Source organism: Vombatus ursinus, unplaced genomic scaffold (assembly GCF_900497805.2).
Source record: "Vombatus ursinus unplaced genomic scaffold, bare-nosed wombat genome assembly UNPS02014813.1, whole genome shotgun sequence".
In the NCBI taxonomy this organism is placed as follows: Eukaryota; Metazoa; Chordata; class Mammalia; order Diprotodontia; family Vombatidae; genus Vombatus; species Vombatus ursinus.
This window is the reverse complement of record NW_020954591.1, coordinates 16,862,210-16,879,991: the sequence shown is the minus strand read 5'-3', so window position 1 is coordinate 16,879,991 and position 17,782 is coordinate 16,862,210. Positions and strand designations below refer to the sequence as shown.

The 17,782-nt window shown below is 35.1% G+C and overlaps 1 protein-coding gene across 3 annotated transcripts in view; it reads left to right on the top strand.

Annotated features, from left to right (window-relative positions):
* TNFRSF19 (TNF receptor superfamily member 19) overlaps positions 1-17,782 on the top strand; it is an 86,106-nt gene that overhangs the window by 23,206 nt on the left and 45,118 nt on the right. For all 3 annotated transcript variants that reach the window (XM_027877555.1, XM_027877553.1, XM_027877554.1), the window contains exons 3-4: positions 1,261-1,371; positions 16,595-16,773. In XM_027877555.1, coding sequence (XP_027733356.1) covers positions 1,261-1,371; positions 16,595-16,773 — 290 coding nt within the window. The remainder of the gene's footprint in view (positions 1-1,260; positions 1,372-16,594; positions 16,774-17,782) is intronic.

Genomic DNA, 17,782 nt, shown 5'->3' with positions numbered 1-17,782 from the left:
GAAAACAGCATAGAAACGTCATTGCCTTGACTGAAAGTTTCTTAATTTTAAGACTTCCCCTCCCCAAACATATTGTTTATCTCAATAAAATGTTAAGAGGACTCAATAATGATGAGAATATAATTTCATATTTATGTAATATCTTCTGAAGAACTCAAAATATTTCAAAACCAATCATTTTTCTGCCAACTAGAACAGGATGGAGTAGTGGATAATGCTGGGTTTGGTGTCAGAAAGACCTGAGCTCTTAATCTTGTCTCAGACACTTACTAGCTGTGGGACCCTGGGCAAGTCACTTAACCTTTTCTTAACCTCAGTTTCCTCACTTTTGGAAAGAGCATATTAATCACACCTGCCTCAAAGGGTTATTGTGAGATTTAAATGGGATCATATGGATAAAGCACTTTGCAAACTTAAAACACTTTACAAATTTCAATTTTTAATCGAGTAATTCTCAGAAATTATTTTCCAAAGTCTGTACCCAAACCAATAAGAGTGAGTATATATTATTTTTTCATGGGGTCTCAGTAAAATGTACACTTGTACACTTGGAAAGGACTGAATTTGCTCCTGCAAAGCTAATGGCAGTCACATTGAATCTACTTGGAAATTTCTAATGAGTCATTGCAAAATGCTGTGTAACTGGCCATTCAAATTCATTATATTTGCAAATGTATCCTCTTACTTGCAGATCAGAGAATAGAGAGATCTTAACCTGGACGTTTACTAAGCAGAAGAATGCTGAAACCCGGGAGCCGGAGCCGGAGCCGGGAGAATAGCTCTCTCTGCATGCCCATTCCTTTCCTAGACATTTCCTAGGCTCCAGACATTCTCCTCAGGCTACAGCAAGGGCCCTTAAGGGCATCATATATCACTTTTCACCCAAATTGTCAGAAAATTGTCTGAGGGAAAGTAGCAATTCTGCCCTGGAGCTAAATAAACTTGGTTCCTAGGAGAGAAAGTTTTCCTTCCTCTGTGTTAAAGGGAAAGAATGGTCCTTCAAGTACCCTGAAGAATTAGGTTCATTGACTTATTCAGCCCATCCTAAATTGTCCTCTTTTCAAAAAGTGAAAATGAGCTTTACTTCTTTCTCAATTAGCATTTCTGGGTGTAACAGTAGTTTTTTCAGACAGCTTTATTAGAACAATACCTTGAATTTTTTTTTTAACTTTCTGTTCCAAAGAGCTCAAGGTACTTTAGTGTGATGGATCTTAGTGAACAATTCACTTTGAATTTTGTGTGTATTTTTTTTTCTTTTAGCCACATAGAATAATGTCTGAAACAGGAGATTGCAGACAACAAGAATTTAGGGATCGCTCTGGAAACTGTATCCCCTGCAAACAATGTGGCCCAGGAATGGAGCTGTCTAAGGTACATCTATTAGATATATGATAGAGTGATAGTTAAATGTTTTTTACTGTTGGTAAGTTTTCTTTCCCCAAAATGCAAATCTTCTGGAAATTTGTATTAATGTGATCATTTTATCCTACTTCGCAGTCTTAAGGAATAGTAATTATTTATTTCCAATCTGTGTGCATTAAGCATACACAAGATATGAGTTTTAGAGGAAAATTTTTTTTAGTTCAATTTTCATTGAAAAATGGGCCCTTCAATCAAACAAAAGTTAGAAGAGACTACAAAGTAATGTTTTTAGGTAACATCATTTTATTGATATACTATAAAACACAACCTTTAAAATAAACTCAAAATAAATAAAGATAAATATTGACATGTATTCAGTGACATAATTGTTAGCTTTTTCCTGAGGTGAATGTTTCTGATGATAGTAGAGATGAAAATAAATATTTCGAGTGAGCTACAGGGTTCAACAATGAGCTACACATTGTAAATGATTATTATATTGATGGAACTGAAGAAGTCCTTCAGGACTACTTCCCATCCAAACTGGATGGGGGTAAACATCTTTTTATTTAAAATAAAAAAAAGTCAACTGAACTCACCTAAGCTGTTTTATAGTATCATTTAAAATAAATATATTTGCTGTCATTATTTTTTATTAAAATTGAATCAAAAGCATTTTGCAAATGAGGCTTTTTGACAATTTTGAGATGCAACAATACTTAGGGAAAATCTATGCCAGCAAAGAATTTTGGTTCTCTATTCTCCTGGATGCATCTTAAGAAAGGTAGGGCCTAGTTTCTTTTCTTTGACACTTTGAGAGTCTGACTTGCTAGTTGGGGAGCTTTTAAGTCATTGATGTATCTTCTTGAGTGGTAGAAAGCATCAAAGTCTTCTTGTTCAAAAAGGCAGAAACAATAGAGTTTTCCCTTTGTTTAAAGTGACCATGTCTGGCTCCTCCAAAGAGAAGTGCTTTCTACCCACAGGCTTGACATTGTTCAAAGGCTGGTTTTGTCATTCATAGATTTTTGATCAATGATCTACCAACAGCAGGAAACAAAGAATTCTGCATTGAACTAGTAGTTTCATGGGAGGCAGCTTCTTTGGAATTGGTGTGTTAAATAAGTAGAGTGATTTAAATATCCTGTGTTTTACATTTGGTTTTGAATTATCTGTTCTTTGAACTCTGTGTGAAATCTAGCAGCATTTCAACAGATAATTTTCAACTTCTATTGTCAAAAATACGTGTTCAGATATACTTTTTGCTGTTGTATGTAAAGTGGTTTGTATGTGAAGTGTAGACACACTTAGTTTGTGGAATAAATTTGATCAAAAAGTTGCCTTGTTTTTTACCAGATAGGGAGAGAAGACTTGAGAATCCAATTACTTAAGTTCTTCCTCAAGAAAACATTCCTTCCTGGGGATCAGATTTTCATAAATTCTGGCTAAAAAATATAGAAGTATTTTGTAAAAATACAAAAATATATTTAAAATACACAAAATATTTGGGAGTCATTCTACCAGAGCACATCAAATAACTGTATAGATTCAACTACAAAATGTTTCTAAAAGTAATAAATAACAGCTTATACGGTATTAAGTGCTTATCTATATTCAGTGCTTATTGCTGTGCTGAATAATAATAACAATATGACCAATGTATTTACAAACTTAGCTATGCCAGTCAAACTTACCAAAGGGGTACTTAGTGGAATTAGATAAAATAGTAACAAAATTCATTTGGAGAAGCAAAAGATCTAGAATATCAAGGAAAATAATGAAGAAAAGCAAAAATGAGGAGAGAATACCACTTCTAGTCCTCTAAACCTCAAACTCAGTCATCAGTTCTATTTGGTAATGGTTAAAAAATAAAAATGTAAGTCACTAGAACAGGATAGACAAAAAAGAATTAGAAATAATTCAACTCAATAAAGTAGGGTTCAAAAAAACCCCCTAAAACACATAAATTACCTAGAATAGAACTCCTTATTTCATAAGAGCTGCTGGGAAAACTGGAAAGCAATTTGGCAAAAATCAGGTTTAAACCAAAATGTTATTCCATATTCCACAATAAATTTAAAATGAATACATGGTCTAAATTTTAAAGATTAAATCATAAAAAATTAAAAGAAAAGTAGATTGTTACGTACCTTTTGATTATTTCCTATTTATCCTACGTATAGCTTGTTTGTACATAATGGTTTTCATGTTTTCTCTTCCAATAGATTGTGAGCTCCTCAAGAGCAGAGACTGTCTTTTGCCTGTCTTTGTACCTCTAGTGCTTAGTATAGTGCCTGGCACATAGTAGACAGTTAATAAATGCTTGACTGATTGATAGAGGATGAATTCTTTAACTAAATGAGAAATTTAGGCAATTACAAAAAATGAAATAGATATTTTTGATTATATAAAACTGGAAAGGTTTTGCACAAACACAATGTACTTAGGATAAGAAGGGAAGTGGTTGACTGTGACAGAAATCTTTTGTGTCAAATATGTCTGATAAAAATTTTGTATCTAAGATATTAGAAACAGCTAACAGAAATAAAACCTAAACAATTCAAAGTCCACCTTTACAATCTGAATTAAGTTCACTAACTTTTACTTCTGAACATTTCTAGAAAACTTTGACACAAGACTTCTTTTTATTTGTTTGATTTATTTTATTTATTTATTTTTGGTGAGGGCAATTGGGGTTAAGTAACTTGCCCAGAGTCACACAGCTAGTGAGTATTATATGTCTGAGGATGGATTTGAACTCAGGTCCTCCTGACTCCAGGGCCAGTGCTCTATCCACTGTGCCACCTAGCTGCCCTGACAAAAGGCTTCTAAAGAAGCACAATGAAATTTTGAAATCCCAGTAACTTTGTATTAGATCTGAGTTTTCATATTGAATAAATAATCACTTTTGAGAAATTACAATTCTGCATTTTGTTAAATCTCATACTTATCCATGCTAAATGTTTCCCTTTATTTAAAATGAAAGCTCATTTAAACAGCAAGCAAGCTGTGTTGTGTAATATTTTTAGAGTAGAAATTGCAGAAAGGGAAATCATTACAAATCTTGGGACTTTTGTAATATCATATTTCTAGATAAAAGTTCTACTTCAATGCCTCATTATGGCAAAGAAGTGATCCTGGGTTCTTAAAGGTTGTACCCACAGAGTATAAGCCCTAACTGGCTCTACCATGCTGGCTGGAGAATCTTTGAGTCTGATCTAGGTCACAGACTCTAGCTTCTTTCCAAGAACCAGAATAAGTAGGTGTAGAGAGGCTTTTAACCATAGGCTGGCCACTAGGTGATGAGTTCTTCAGCCACATCAACCCATGGAACGAGAGGGAGGGAGAGAGAGACAGAGACAGAGAGACAGAGAGAGAGAGACACAGAGAGAGAGAGGGAGACAGAGAGAGAAAGAGAGAGAGAGAGAGATGTAGAATATTTATTAACATTTTCTATGTTTGGAAGCAATAAGATAAATTAGGTGAGGAAGGTTTGGTTTTTCCATGTTTTGTCACAACAGTAATAACTTTAAATAACTTCAAGTCTTAGGTTTCATTGGAATGTACAAGTATATTCCATATTATCATATGTATTCCTTAGGATATAACATCATATACTTCATAGAGAAGTGTCTCTTTCAAGAGTCTCCATGGGTTTTGTCATCAATGTTATACTCCATGTGCTTCATCATTGATATTAAGCAATTGAAAAATATATATGTTAAGGTTAAAGGCCAAAGCTGAAGTAATTCATGAATACATAAATTATTTTTATTTCATACTGCTCTTCAAAAAGTAATTATTTAACTTTCTATCTTGGTTTCTGTTCTTAATAAATTAATATGGTGAGTGAGCCCAGCTTCCTGATGTTAAATGAAAAGCTTGTGAAATTCAAAGACAGTTGAGAAAATGCAAAATACATTTTTATTTGCTAGTTGGCTAAAATCAAGGTAGAAGATTTTTCTTAATTACTCTAAGGAAGAGAAATCTTAATTATAAAGAATAAATTTGTTCATTTTTCTTCTGTGTTCCTCATATTAGGATTTTAACCGCTGTACATGACTTCCCTATGAAAGAAAAGTAAAGTATAAGTTTTTTTATGTAGGTGAAAACATTTAAAAGGTCAGTTCTATTTAATTTGGTTAATTATTACTTTCAGGCTTTACGTATAAAAGGGTAAGTCCTCTTACTAAAAAATAAGCCTTATTTGCTTAGCAGTTTTATAACATCTCTTAAATTTATGATTAAAAAAAATGACTCCATGGATAACATTCTAAAGGAGATTTTTACTTAGAAAACTAAATACGTAGTTATAAGAGAGGTCTTCGTATTTCCTTTTCATGAAGTACAAAAAGAGAAAACTCTTTTAACTTTTCGATTGAAGCTCAAGATTATGGTTAGGCTAAGTGTTTTGAATCTAAAAAGTACAGTAAACAGAGGCATCTTTAAGTAATTTATGGGAGAGTGGAAGTCCTGGATCCAATTACTGAAGTCCCACAACTAAAGCTACTTTGACATGAAAAAGACAGCACATTTCAGACAACGTGGAAAGCTTACAGAATAAGCTCTTTTCTTTGCCTCGTTTTCTTGTCCTAACCCTGTTTCTCTATCTATAGTAACATCAGCTTTTCTTCTTTCAATTAGTTATACTTTGATTATTTTTTAATTCAGAGTTTATGCCTATCACTTAAAGATAGGTCATAAACATGTTGCAGGTGAGATCTAGGTATACTTAAAATTTCTGTCTGTGGTTTTATTACTCTTAATTATTATTTTCTTTGAAAGTTTTTCAAGTCTTTATTTTTCTTCAAGGTGTCTAGGATTAAATTCTTACTCTTGGGTCTCTGCCTTTAGGGTTCTCAGTAGCAGGTTTTTTTTGGTTTGGTTTTGTTTTAAATGCTACTGGTATACCATCCTTCTCTGGAGGAAGTGGGAGCTTTGGTATCCCACTACCCTTCATGGTCAGTGATTTTTCCCATACCTCTTCTCATTTCCTTTCAATTACTAGGTAGCAAGAAGCCTCAACAGCATTTCCTGATTCCAAAATTACTTTTTTTGCTTATTTAAATCATTAATCTCTACTACTTCTAATACAGTTTTTTAAATTATGAAAAAAGTACTTTGAGGAATGTTTATCCCAGCTTGCACAGTTGTACAAGTTCAAAAGGTATCTCTTATCATTTAGCAAACCTTGAAGTTCTCCCAAAATTGGTTGGAGGTCTTCTTGTTTTGCCAAATAGTTATTTCTTTGAGAAACATGTTAAGCTCTGGATGACTTACTTCTTAAGCATTTTGCTTCTGGCAAATGATTTCTTCCCTCTTCTGGAATTTTCTAATTTTATCTTATTTTTCTTTACTACCTCTTGCTATAGTCTCTACCTCTTAAAATACTCCTAGACCTGGGGTTTCTAACCTTTTTTGTGTCTTTAACCCCTTTGGCAGTCCGGTGAAGCTTTTAGACACCTTTTCAGAATATTTTTTTTAACAATAAAATAGATAAACCTTTGGTTTAATCTAATTTTAAAAAAGAAAGAAGAAAACCAAATTACTGGTATCAAGAATGAAAAGGGTGAAACTATCACCAAGGAATAGGAAATTAAAACAACAATTAGGAATTATTTTGCCCAACTATATGCCAACAAATTTGACAATCTTAGTGAAATGGATATATATTTACAAAAATATAAATTGCCCAGATTAACAGAAGATGAAGTAAAATACTTAAATAACCCCATGTCAGAAAAATAAATTGGACAAGTCATTGATGAACTCCCTAGGAAAAAATCTCCAGGGCCAGATGGATTTACATGTGAATTCTATCAAACATTTAAAGAACAACTAATTCCAATACTATATAAACTATTTGGTAAAATAGGTAAAGAAGGAATCTTACCAAATTCTTCTTATGATACAAATATGGTGCTGATACCTAAACCAGGAAGAGTCAAAACAGAGAAAGAAAATTATAGACCAATTACTCTAATGAATATAGATGCAAAAATTTTAAACAAAGTATTAGCAAATAGATTACAGCAACTTATCACACAAATAATACACTATGACCAGGTAGGATTTATACCAGGAATGCAGGGCTGGTTCAATATAAGGAAAACTATCAGCATAATCTATCATATCAACACCAAAACTAACAGAAACCACATGATCATCTCCATAGATGCAGAAAAAGCTTTTGACAAAATACAGAGTATTTTTTTGAAAGCATAAAATAAGAATACATAGGATTACAAAGAAAACAATTATGTTGATAAACGGTTAAAAAAAAAACCCCCACAACAACCAAGCTTACAAAACTCAGGTTAAAAACCCTTGCTCTATCCCTAGACCACGCAGGTTGATGATGAAGAGCTGGAAGAAATCCAAAGTTTTGCAACCACTGTATGCCTCCATACTCTACCTTTCGATGATGTGATTTCAGTAGATTTTTTTTCTCTTCTTGGTGAGGCAATCGGGGTTAAGTGATTTGCCCAGGGTCACACACCTAATAAGTGTCAAGTGTCTGAGGCTGAATTTGAGCTCTGGTCTTCCTGACTCTAAGGCCAGAGGTCTATCCACTGCGCCACCTAGCTGCGTCTCAGTAGATCTTTAAGGTTAGTGGGTTGCTTCTGGTTCTGATGATGCGTCTTGCTAAAGACCTTTTCTCAAGAAACTAGCTCAGTGACAATTCAGAATCAATATTCTACGAGAAAAGGACTTCCAGATCACAATAATTATATAGTTAAATTCTTCCTATTTAAAGACTATAATTCACTTAAACAGCACTTGAAGGTTTACAGAGCACTTTCTTCACAATAACAATTTTTTTTCCTGCCGGCATTATCCCCATTTTACAGACAAAACTGAGACTTAGATAAATGAAGAGGCTTGTCTAGAGTTATCCAGTTAGTTGGTGTCAGAGCTGGGATTAGAACCCAGTTTTTTTCACTCCAGGTTCCATTTTCTTTGCCTTTCTTTGTATCCTCTGAGCTTAGCACAGGGTCTAGAACACAGTCAGTGCTTAATAAATGCTTATTGACTGACTAACTGTACTATGCTGCCTCTTACAGAGACCAGGTTTTTCTAAGAAGTCAGTTCACTGGAATCTGTCTAGTTTCTAGATTCTAAAAAAATTGGCAGTGCTTTCTAAAAGTGATAATCAAACCACACCATTTTAATAAGCCAAGTTAATTTGCCATTGTTACAAGAAAAATATATTACAGATTTTTGGCTCAGTGAAGTCTAGCTTAACTAATGTATTCCATATTAGGCCAGTGTTTCTCCACCTATTTGTAGTGTGAGTTGTTTTTCAGTCATGTCCGACTCTTTGTGACCTTATGTGAGGTTTTCTTGGCAAGGATACTGGAGGGGTTTGCCATTTCCTTCTCTAGCTCATTTTGCAGATGAGGAAACTGAGGCAAACAGGGGTAAGTGACTTGTGCAGGGTCACACAGCTAGTAAATGTCTAAGGCCAGATTTGAACTCAGGAAGAGGAGTCTGCCTGACTCCAGGCCCAGCACTCTATCCACCATGGCACCTAGCTGCCTTATAATCTATAATAATTTATAGAACCAATAATTAAGATTTTTTTTTCTTTTTGGTAAAAGTAGATCTGATGATTCTGTTTATCTAAAGATTAAGAATATGAAAAGATGTATAAATTGTTCCATAAACAGCACATATATTTGAGGAAGCCATTGCAATGACTTCCTTTCAATTCAAGAAAATAAACAAAACTTTGGGATTTGTGGGAGAGTATGATATTGTTTTTTTAAAGTAACCACATTAGACTTTTAATTTTCACTGTCTAGAATTTGTCCAGCCATGACTGTGCCTCTTCAGCAAGTCTTAAGTGCCAGCAGTGTGCTTCTCCCAGCCGTAAATCAGGAAACTCGTTTTTGCATGAACCACTGCAAACAGTTGGGCTTTGAGTCTTTGGCACTGTTTTCATAGTAAGCTTTTCTAACCAATTATTGGGATGACTTTTGTTAATGTGAAAAATCAACTCTTATAAACAACAACATTCCTTCTCCCACAGAGGTGGATGTCTATCTCCATGCTTTTTCGGTTTACTTCTCTTGAAGGTAGCTTTAGTTCATGGGAAGAGATGCAAGAAAAATGTTAATGTAATTTGTAGGCATAAAAGCTATTTATTCCCACCATTTAATTAAAGTGTTGTTCATTTTACTTAGGCTTAATTATACTTGATAGGGCCGAATGATATTTGGCAAATACTAACAAGCTCTAGCTTTTAATTTTTCTAAAAACAACAGTAGCAACAATAAAACGACAACAACAACAAGAAACTCCAGAATATTACAAACTGGAAGCTGGAAAAAACTCCTTGGGCTGTTTTATTAAAAGGAAGGAAGAAGGCCAATTTCTAAATAGCACTGACATGAATCTAATTTATGATTTTCATTTTGATGTTCTAAAATCCATCCACAAATAACTCTTGTCAGGTTCAAATATGAAATTGATCATTTAACATCGGAATTTTTTTTTTAATTTTGTGAACAAACCTTACTTCAGGACATGCATAAATAAAGACTAGTTTAGACCACTTGCTGGTCCTGAAATTCTAGGCCACGAACTATTGCTTCTTGGTGAGGGCATCTTTCACGTAGTCTGAGGCTTTACCTACAGTGAAAGGTGAAAGGCACATCTCTTGTTGCAGTGGAAAGAGCACTGAACTTAGGATCATAGGATCTTAATTCAGCTGCTGACTTTTGCTACCGGTATGACCTTGAGCAAATTACTTACCCTCTTGGGGCCTCATTTTCCTCACCTGTGACCTAAGAGTGTTGGAGTAGATGGCCTGCAAGCTCCCTTCCAGCTCTAAATTATTATTACTATGTATTAGCATTTGCTATATATGAAGAGGGAGAAAATACAAAAGGGTGATTGTGACTGGTTTACGATGAGTGATTTCACATCTTCTTGAAATTTTGTTAAATACTCCCTGAAAATTAGTGGGTACAAACAACCCTAGTCCTAGCCTCTGAAAAATAAATCCACGAACAGGCAACAAAAAGGCAAACTAAGCTTTGTCTGAAATATTAAGATTAATATTCAGATAGTGAAGGTCCAATGTGAGACATCACCAGCTGTGACTTACAAGGGTTGGGTAGGGTTACGGGGTTGAGAATATAAGGAGGCAGTTGGATACCACCAGCTCTTAAATCTATATCAAGGTCAGAGGAAAGCTGTTCATAAGGAATTAGTCAAAAAGCATTTAATAAGCATGTACTACATGCCAGGAACCCTGAGAGGTGATATCGATACAGAGAAAGATAAAAACACTGGTTTTGTCTTCAATGAGGTCACATTCTAACAGAGTAGAAAACATGTAAATAACTATGTCTACTATAGATAGATATGTTGTTGAGTCATTTCAGTTGTGTCTGATCTTTGTGACCCCAGTTAGGGTTTTCTTGGCAAAGATACTGGAATGGTTTGCCATTTCCTTCTCCAGCTCATTTTATAGATGAGGACACTAAGGCAAACAGGGTTAAGTGACTTGCCCAGGGTCACACAGCTGGGAAGTATCTGAGGCCAGACTTGAACTGAGGTCTTCCAGACTCCAGGGCTGGCACTCTATCCACTATATCACCTAGCTGCGATAGATAGATAGATAGAGAGATAGATAGATAGAGAGAGAGAGAGATAGATAGATGGATGGATGGATAGAGACACACATGCACACACATGATCTCAGAAGAGAAGGATGGGGAAGACCTGTTGAATTTAAGCTGAGTCTTGAAAGAAACTAAGAAAAGGATGGGAAGGAGAAAGTGTATATATAGAAAGCCTAACTGAATAAGATGACTAAGAGCCTGCATCTCTAACCCTGCATCATATTCAGCCTTCCATCTCTGCCAATATAAAATTATTTTACAGAAAAGCCAGCAGTGGGCTGGTAAAAAAGCACTTTTACCAAGAATATTGAGCTCCTGCCATGAGCCCAGCTTCCCAGAAGCAGGCCAGAAACTCAGACTCTTCAGAACAATTGATGTGCCACTAAGAAAACCTACTGTTTTTCTAATTCAGAATAATAATTAGTCAATTTAGTAAAAGACAAATACATGATTTGGTATCATGTAATCAGAGTCTCATACCAGACAATTTTAGATTAGACTCTCTGCTTAAAAGTTTTACTAACTTTGGAAGTCTAACATCAAAATGGTGACCTGAAATCCAAAAGGGAGAGGTCATTCAAGGAGATCATGACATTTTGAAAGAAACCATTTCCAAGAGTTGCACTTACTTATCTGTTAATTTTATATGGAAAAGTTACGGATATGCTATTTAGAATGAGCCCCTTTGGTCTAAAGGGTAGAACACACTGCATTCTTTTTTTTTTCTTTTTGTACTCTATTTTTAAAATCTTGTTTCCCTACATATTTTACTTCTCCTAGCTACTTTTTGACCTACTGTGAAGAATTTTAAAGCACCTTTAACCAATAGTTTTCCCTAATTTAATGAGACTATATCAAAGAAGACATTGGAGTGTTTTAAAGTTTTATATCGTAAGCAATTTAATATTTATATGCTGTTTACTTTACTAGAGGCATCTAAAGTAATTACAGTGACTCTGATGTTTATGACGCATCAGAAATGTGACAGACCAAGTCTATAAGTTTTAAATGCTTTGATAAGTTTTCTTTGTTGTGCCCCAAACAATCATATCCTACACACTATAATTTACTTCTTTGGGTAATTGGAAACAACTTCTCTGAAATTCTAGTCTTTTCAAGATTTATGGGATTGGTTTGAACAGGCGCTACATAGAGTTCCCAGAATTTTATGATCTGCCAGCTGGATTACGGTTTTTAAAGTGGTAGTGGTGGTGGTGATGGTAGTGGTTGTGGTGGTACTTTAAATTACAATGGACTTCCAGTGTCATCTTCTTGAAATTTTTTTAAATACTCCCTGAAAATTAGTGGGTACAAACAACCCTAGTCCTAGCCTCTGAAAAATAAATCCACTAACAGCAACAAACAGGCAAACTAAGCTTTGTCTGAAATATTAAGATTAATATTCAGATAGTGAAAGTCCAATGTGAGACATTCATGGTCCAGAAATCTAGAAATTGTTTAATTTTTTAAAAATTTGGCCAGTTTTAAACTCGTCAAAATTACAAACATTATTTCTCCAATGTTTAATTAGCAAAAGTAACCAGCTAAAGATGGCATAGATGATTAACACCTCAGTTCTCCAAAAGTTATATCGTTATTTACCTCAACAATGTGGAATTCAACTGATGATCTAAAAATGAGCAAGAAGGCTGCTAAAGATACTAAAGTAGAGGTCAGAACATGTAAGTACTAAAAGTCTTAGATTTTTGTTTTTAGGAGAATCCCTTAGGCCCTCATTCAAAGGTTATTTACTATAAATACTAACTTTACCTTCAGCTGGAAGTTTCAGAACAGGTACCAATGGAAAGTGTATTGACTATCCTGCTACTTATCACACATGACACCTGAGCTCTGGTCTCTGTGCCTTTGTGATGTCTGTCCTCCATGCCTGGAAAACATCTCTGTCTCTTAGAGTCCCTTGTTTCTTTCAAACCCCTATTCAAGCAACAGCCTCTACATGAAGCCTTTCCTGGTCTCTCCTAGTTTCTAAGGCCTCCTTGTAATTTACCATGTGTGTTCACCTTATATTTTATTTTTTTTAGTAGAAATGTCTCTTTTTTGTTTTTTAAAAAAAAATTTTATTTTAGACTTAAAGACTAAAACTTAAATACATAATAAGAAAAAAGAAACATAAACTTAAATATTAAAACTTAAATACAAAATAAGAAAAAAAAGCTTTGCCATGTGCACAGAACATAAGAGAGGATTCAAAATATACAACCATAAATTTCCATTCCATTTGAAATTTCCATTTCAAGAGAGCCTATATAATAAATACTTTGCATTGTGCTGAGAGCTGTCCATCTTTTGTTTGCTTCCTTGTAAGTTTTCTTTTGTTCTCTGCTGTGTACTTTTACCTTATATTTTATATCTACTTTTTATATACATGTTTTCTCCTCTCATAGAATGTAAGCTCCTTGAGGGCAGAAACTGTTTCATATGTGTGTGTGTGTGTGTTTTTAAATCTCAATATATTCCCAGCACCTAGTACAGTGCTGAGCACATAGTAGGTATTTAATAAGTTCTTGTCGAATTAAGCTAAAAAGGAGTTCATCGAGTGTGGTTAAGCATAGACTGAAAATGTGGGTATGTAATTTTCTAACACCTACATGGCAGATTAGAAGTGCATGAGAGATTTTTAGTGAAGAGTATAAGGAAGCAGTAAGATCTGAATCCTGGCTGGCCGGTGGGGAGGGTAGACATAGAGAAACTATAAAAAGCAGACATGAGAACTCAAAAAAATAGAAGCAGTGGTAGAGTGGTAAATAGGCATTTGGAGAGACTTACGAAAGGAGGGAGATGTGAAAAATCTAAGGAAAAGAAGAAATTCAGCTGTTATCTATCTTGAAAGAGTCTCATCCTGGTTCCCATAAAAATTAGATTGAAATAATCTTCCTCTAAATGAAACCAAGTGTAAAATATGCATCATGTCCAAATGTGCTCCATTTTGGCCTACTGTTTACTCTTTTTTGTTGGTAGTAGTTTTTTACCGGAACTATGATTTTATTTAGTACAGGAAGTTCCCAGTGAGGAAACTCCCTTCCCCATTGCCAATTGACACTTGCTTCAAAATTTATAGACTCGGCGTTGTTTGGGGAACAGAAAGGGTAACGGCCTTACTCAGAGTCACGCCACACGCCGTTATTCCCTGAACTCCTGACTGGTAGTTGCCTCAATTGTCCGCTACTTCTACACTTGGCTCCAGCCGCCATTTCCTTGCCCCAACCCCCCACCTCACTCCCTATGCTTTCTTCTTCAGCGACTGTGATCAACTCAACTCTGCCATTGTCAACAAGTATTTACCAAGCAGTTACTATGCGCCAAATATTCTGCTAAGTGATTAGGATACAAAGACATAGACAGTCCCTGCCCCTCAGTGAGCTCATATTCTGATAGGGAGACAAATATGGAGATAACTAAGAAGATAGAAGACATATAGACAGTAATTGGAAAATCATCTCAGAGAGGAAGGTACGGAAGCCAGGTGGACTAGGATAAGCTTCCCATAGAAGGTAGAATTTGAGCTGAGTGTTGAAAAAATGACTTTCGTAGCTGAGTGGAAGATGGATTAGAGTAGGGAAAAATCCGTATCAGTCACTTTGGAGAGGTCAATTTTAATTGAATGATGAAGTCTGAAGCCAGATTGTGGAGGAATAAGTAGAAAGTGAGAGAAGCGGAAGTGCTTAGTCTAGATGGCTTTCTCCTTTTAAGGGGGTGTTAGTCTATTCCTCTGTGACTCTGCTTACCATCTCTATAATTCAATAGTTCTCAAATTATTGACCCAGGGAGCCCCCAAGACCCTTTCAAGGGGTCTGCAAGATCAAAACTGTTTTCATACCAATACTAATACATTATTTGCCTATTAAAATTCTCCCTTTCGGGGCAGCTAGGTGGTGCAGTAGATAGAGCACCGGCCCTGAAGTCAGGAGGACCTGAGTTCAAATCCAGCCTCAGACCAAACACTTGACACTTCCTAGCTGTGTGACCCTGGGCAAGTCACTTAATCCCAATTGCCTAAAAACAAACAAACAAAAAAATTCTCCCTTTGCAACTATGTATCTGTGTGAGGCTGGGTTTTCTTCACATACTTTAACCAAAACAAAATGTTGCAACAGATTGAATGCAGAAACAGAAACGAGAATCCAGCTATCTAACAATAAGCCAGACGTTAGAGAAGACTGCAAAAATAAGTTTTTAAAAATGCCACTCTTCTCACTAAACTTTTTTGTTTTTGAAAATGGTTATTTTTTTCATAAAAATCTATTATTTGTGTTCCATGTAATGGGCTTGTTACTGTTATTTTCAATGAAATTAAATATTTTAAAATGTCAGTTTTAATTTCTAACATGGTTAATATCGATAGATTATAACCCACATAAGCAAAAGTTCTTTGGGGTCCTTAATATAAAGGAATCCTGAAACGAAAAAGTTTGATAGCCACTGCTATGACTTTCCAAATGGAGTTATCCTTTCCTGGCCACTATTCCTAGCTATGTGTTGTCTCCCCCATAAAAATGTCAGTTCCTTGAGAACAGGGACCGGCTTTGCCTTTGTATTGGTATTCCCATAGTTGAGCACAATGCTTGGCATGTAGTAAGCACTTAATGGATACTTTAAAATTCATTCATTTTAGGTAACTTGATTTAGAAGATGTTAGAAAATATCAAATCGTATAAAATTAGTGAAAAGGTAAATATGTGACACAGAATCATAGAATTCTCAAACTCCAAGGGATTGTAGACATCTGCCCCACCTCCTTTATTTTGCGGATAAAGGATCTAAGGTCTTGAGAGTTTAAATGAAAGCCCAACCCCACTCCCCGCCCCCCCTTAGATAGGCCACATATCTATGGCCACATTCTCAGCATGGTCCAACTAGCAGCCCTTGGACCTCTTAAGATTTTAATATGTAGCACAAATAAAACACTTTTTTTGGCATCCAACTCAGAAGTTTTAAGAAGCTAGTTATAATACATTTTCATCATGAATTGCATAGTTTGGGTGATTTTAAGAAGTATGTGAATACCTTATTAAATAAAATTTGAACTTATTAAGTGGCCAAATGTAATTAGGTAATAAAAACTTAAGTAACATTTTTTCAGTCATTAGTTAACTGTACATGTGGCTATTTTCATAACCATGCAAATTTCATGTGAAATTTTACAGGCCATTATCTTTCTTCACTCAATATATGAACCCTAATATCAAAGTACTTGTTTTTATGTCTTTACCAATGAATTACTGAATAGTCCATTCACTTTAGAATCTGAACATTCACATGACTGGTTTAATTAGAAAACAAGAAAGCTCAATAATTCTACCATAAGCTAGTAATAATGTACCAGTGGGAGTCCTTGCGGCTCTTTATTATTCAAATACTCAGTGGTTTCTTGAATAAAGTGGATGACTAAGTATACTTATAGAAGTAAGAGAGATTATTAGCAGTGGAAGACACATTTGAACTTGCTGAAAGAACTGCTTTTGTATCTAGGAAGGCCTACTCTCAGTAATTATTATACTAGGTCTTCATTTTATCCCAGCAGTCCCTCCTTATTCACGCTTGCAATGTCTGAATAGCTTTCTATTGCTTGTTAATCCCCACAGGAATGTGGCTTTGGTTATGGGGAGGATGCACAGTGCATGACATGCAGGCCGCACAGATTCAAGGAGGACTGGGGCTTTCAGAAATGCAAACCCTGTCTGGATTGTGCATTAGTGAACCGATTTCAGAAGGCTAACTGTTCTGTCACCAATGATGCTGTTTGTGGGGACTGCTTACCAGGGTGAGTTAAATTTTTCTGTTCTTTCATTGTTCTAAAAAAACTATTTCTCCCTTTTAAAAAAATCTCAATTTTATATTTACCAATATTAACTCTTAAATTATTTAAGATTATATTAACTGTTAAATTAATACGCTAATATCAACTTGTCATTTATTATGTAAATTATTAAATTAATATATAATTATAAACCTCAAGTTATTTATTATATTATATTAATTAAACTCTTAGATTATTTAACATATTAATTATTAAATTAACACACTAATATTAACTCTTAAATTATTTGTCCTGTCTTTGTGTCATTACAATATTGTGTAAACAGTGCTAGATTGGGAACAGGAGGATCTATGACCTTGGGCAAGTTACTTTACCTCTCTGGGTCTCAGTTTTTTCATCTATAAAACTCTGAGGGCATTGGATTGGGTAGCTAAGTTCCTTTCCAGCTCTAAATATGGCCCTGTGAATTAGATTATAGATTCCTTGAGTGTAGGGTCAATGTCTTCTTCTTTGAGTCCCCAACAGTGCCTTGCACATATGAGGTTCTCAATCAGTATTTTTTATTTTTGGGGGGCTAGGCAATGGGGTTAAGTGACTTGCCCAAGGTCACGCAGCTAGTAAGTGTTATGTGTCTGAGGCTGGATTTGAACTCAGGTCCTCCTGAATCAAGAGCTGGTGCTGTATCCACTGCCCCTCAATCAGTAGTTGTTGGTTTAATTTGCTGGATTTGTCCTTCCACTGTTTTGTCATTTAGTCCTTCTGTGCTTTAATAGCTAAATCATTGCACATTGTGCTCTATGTCCAGAATGAACTTGCTCCTCACCCTTACTTCATAGAATCCTTAGCTTCCTCAAAAGCACTACTCAGGTGCCGCCTCCTGGATGAGGCCCTTTCTCATCCTACCAGGCCTCATATTGAAATTTGTATTTCCTGGAGTCCTATAACATCATTCAATTCCCCTTGCCCATTTGTAGGTTTCAAGGAGTTATTTTATTCCTAAAGATTTTGTATC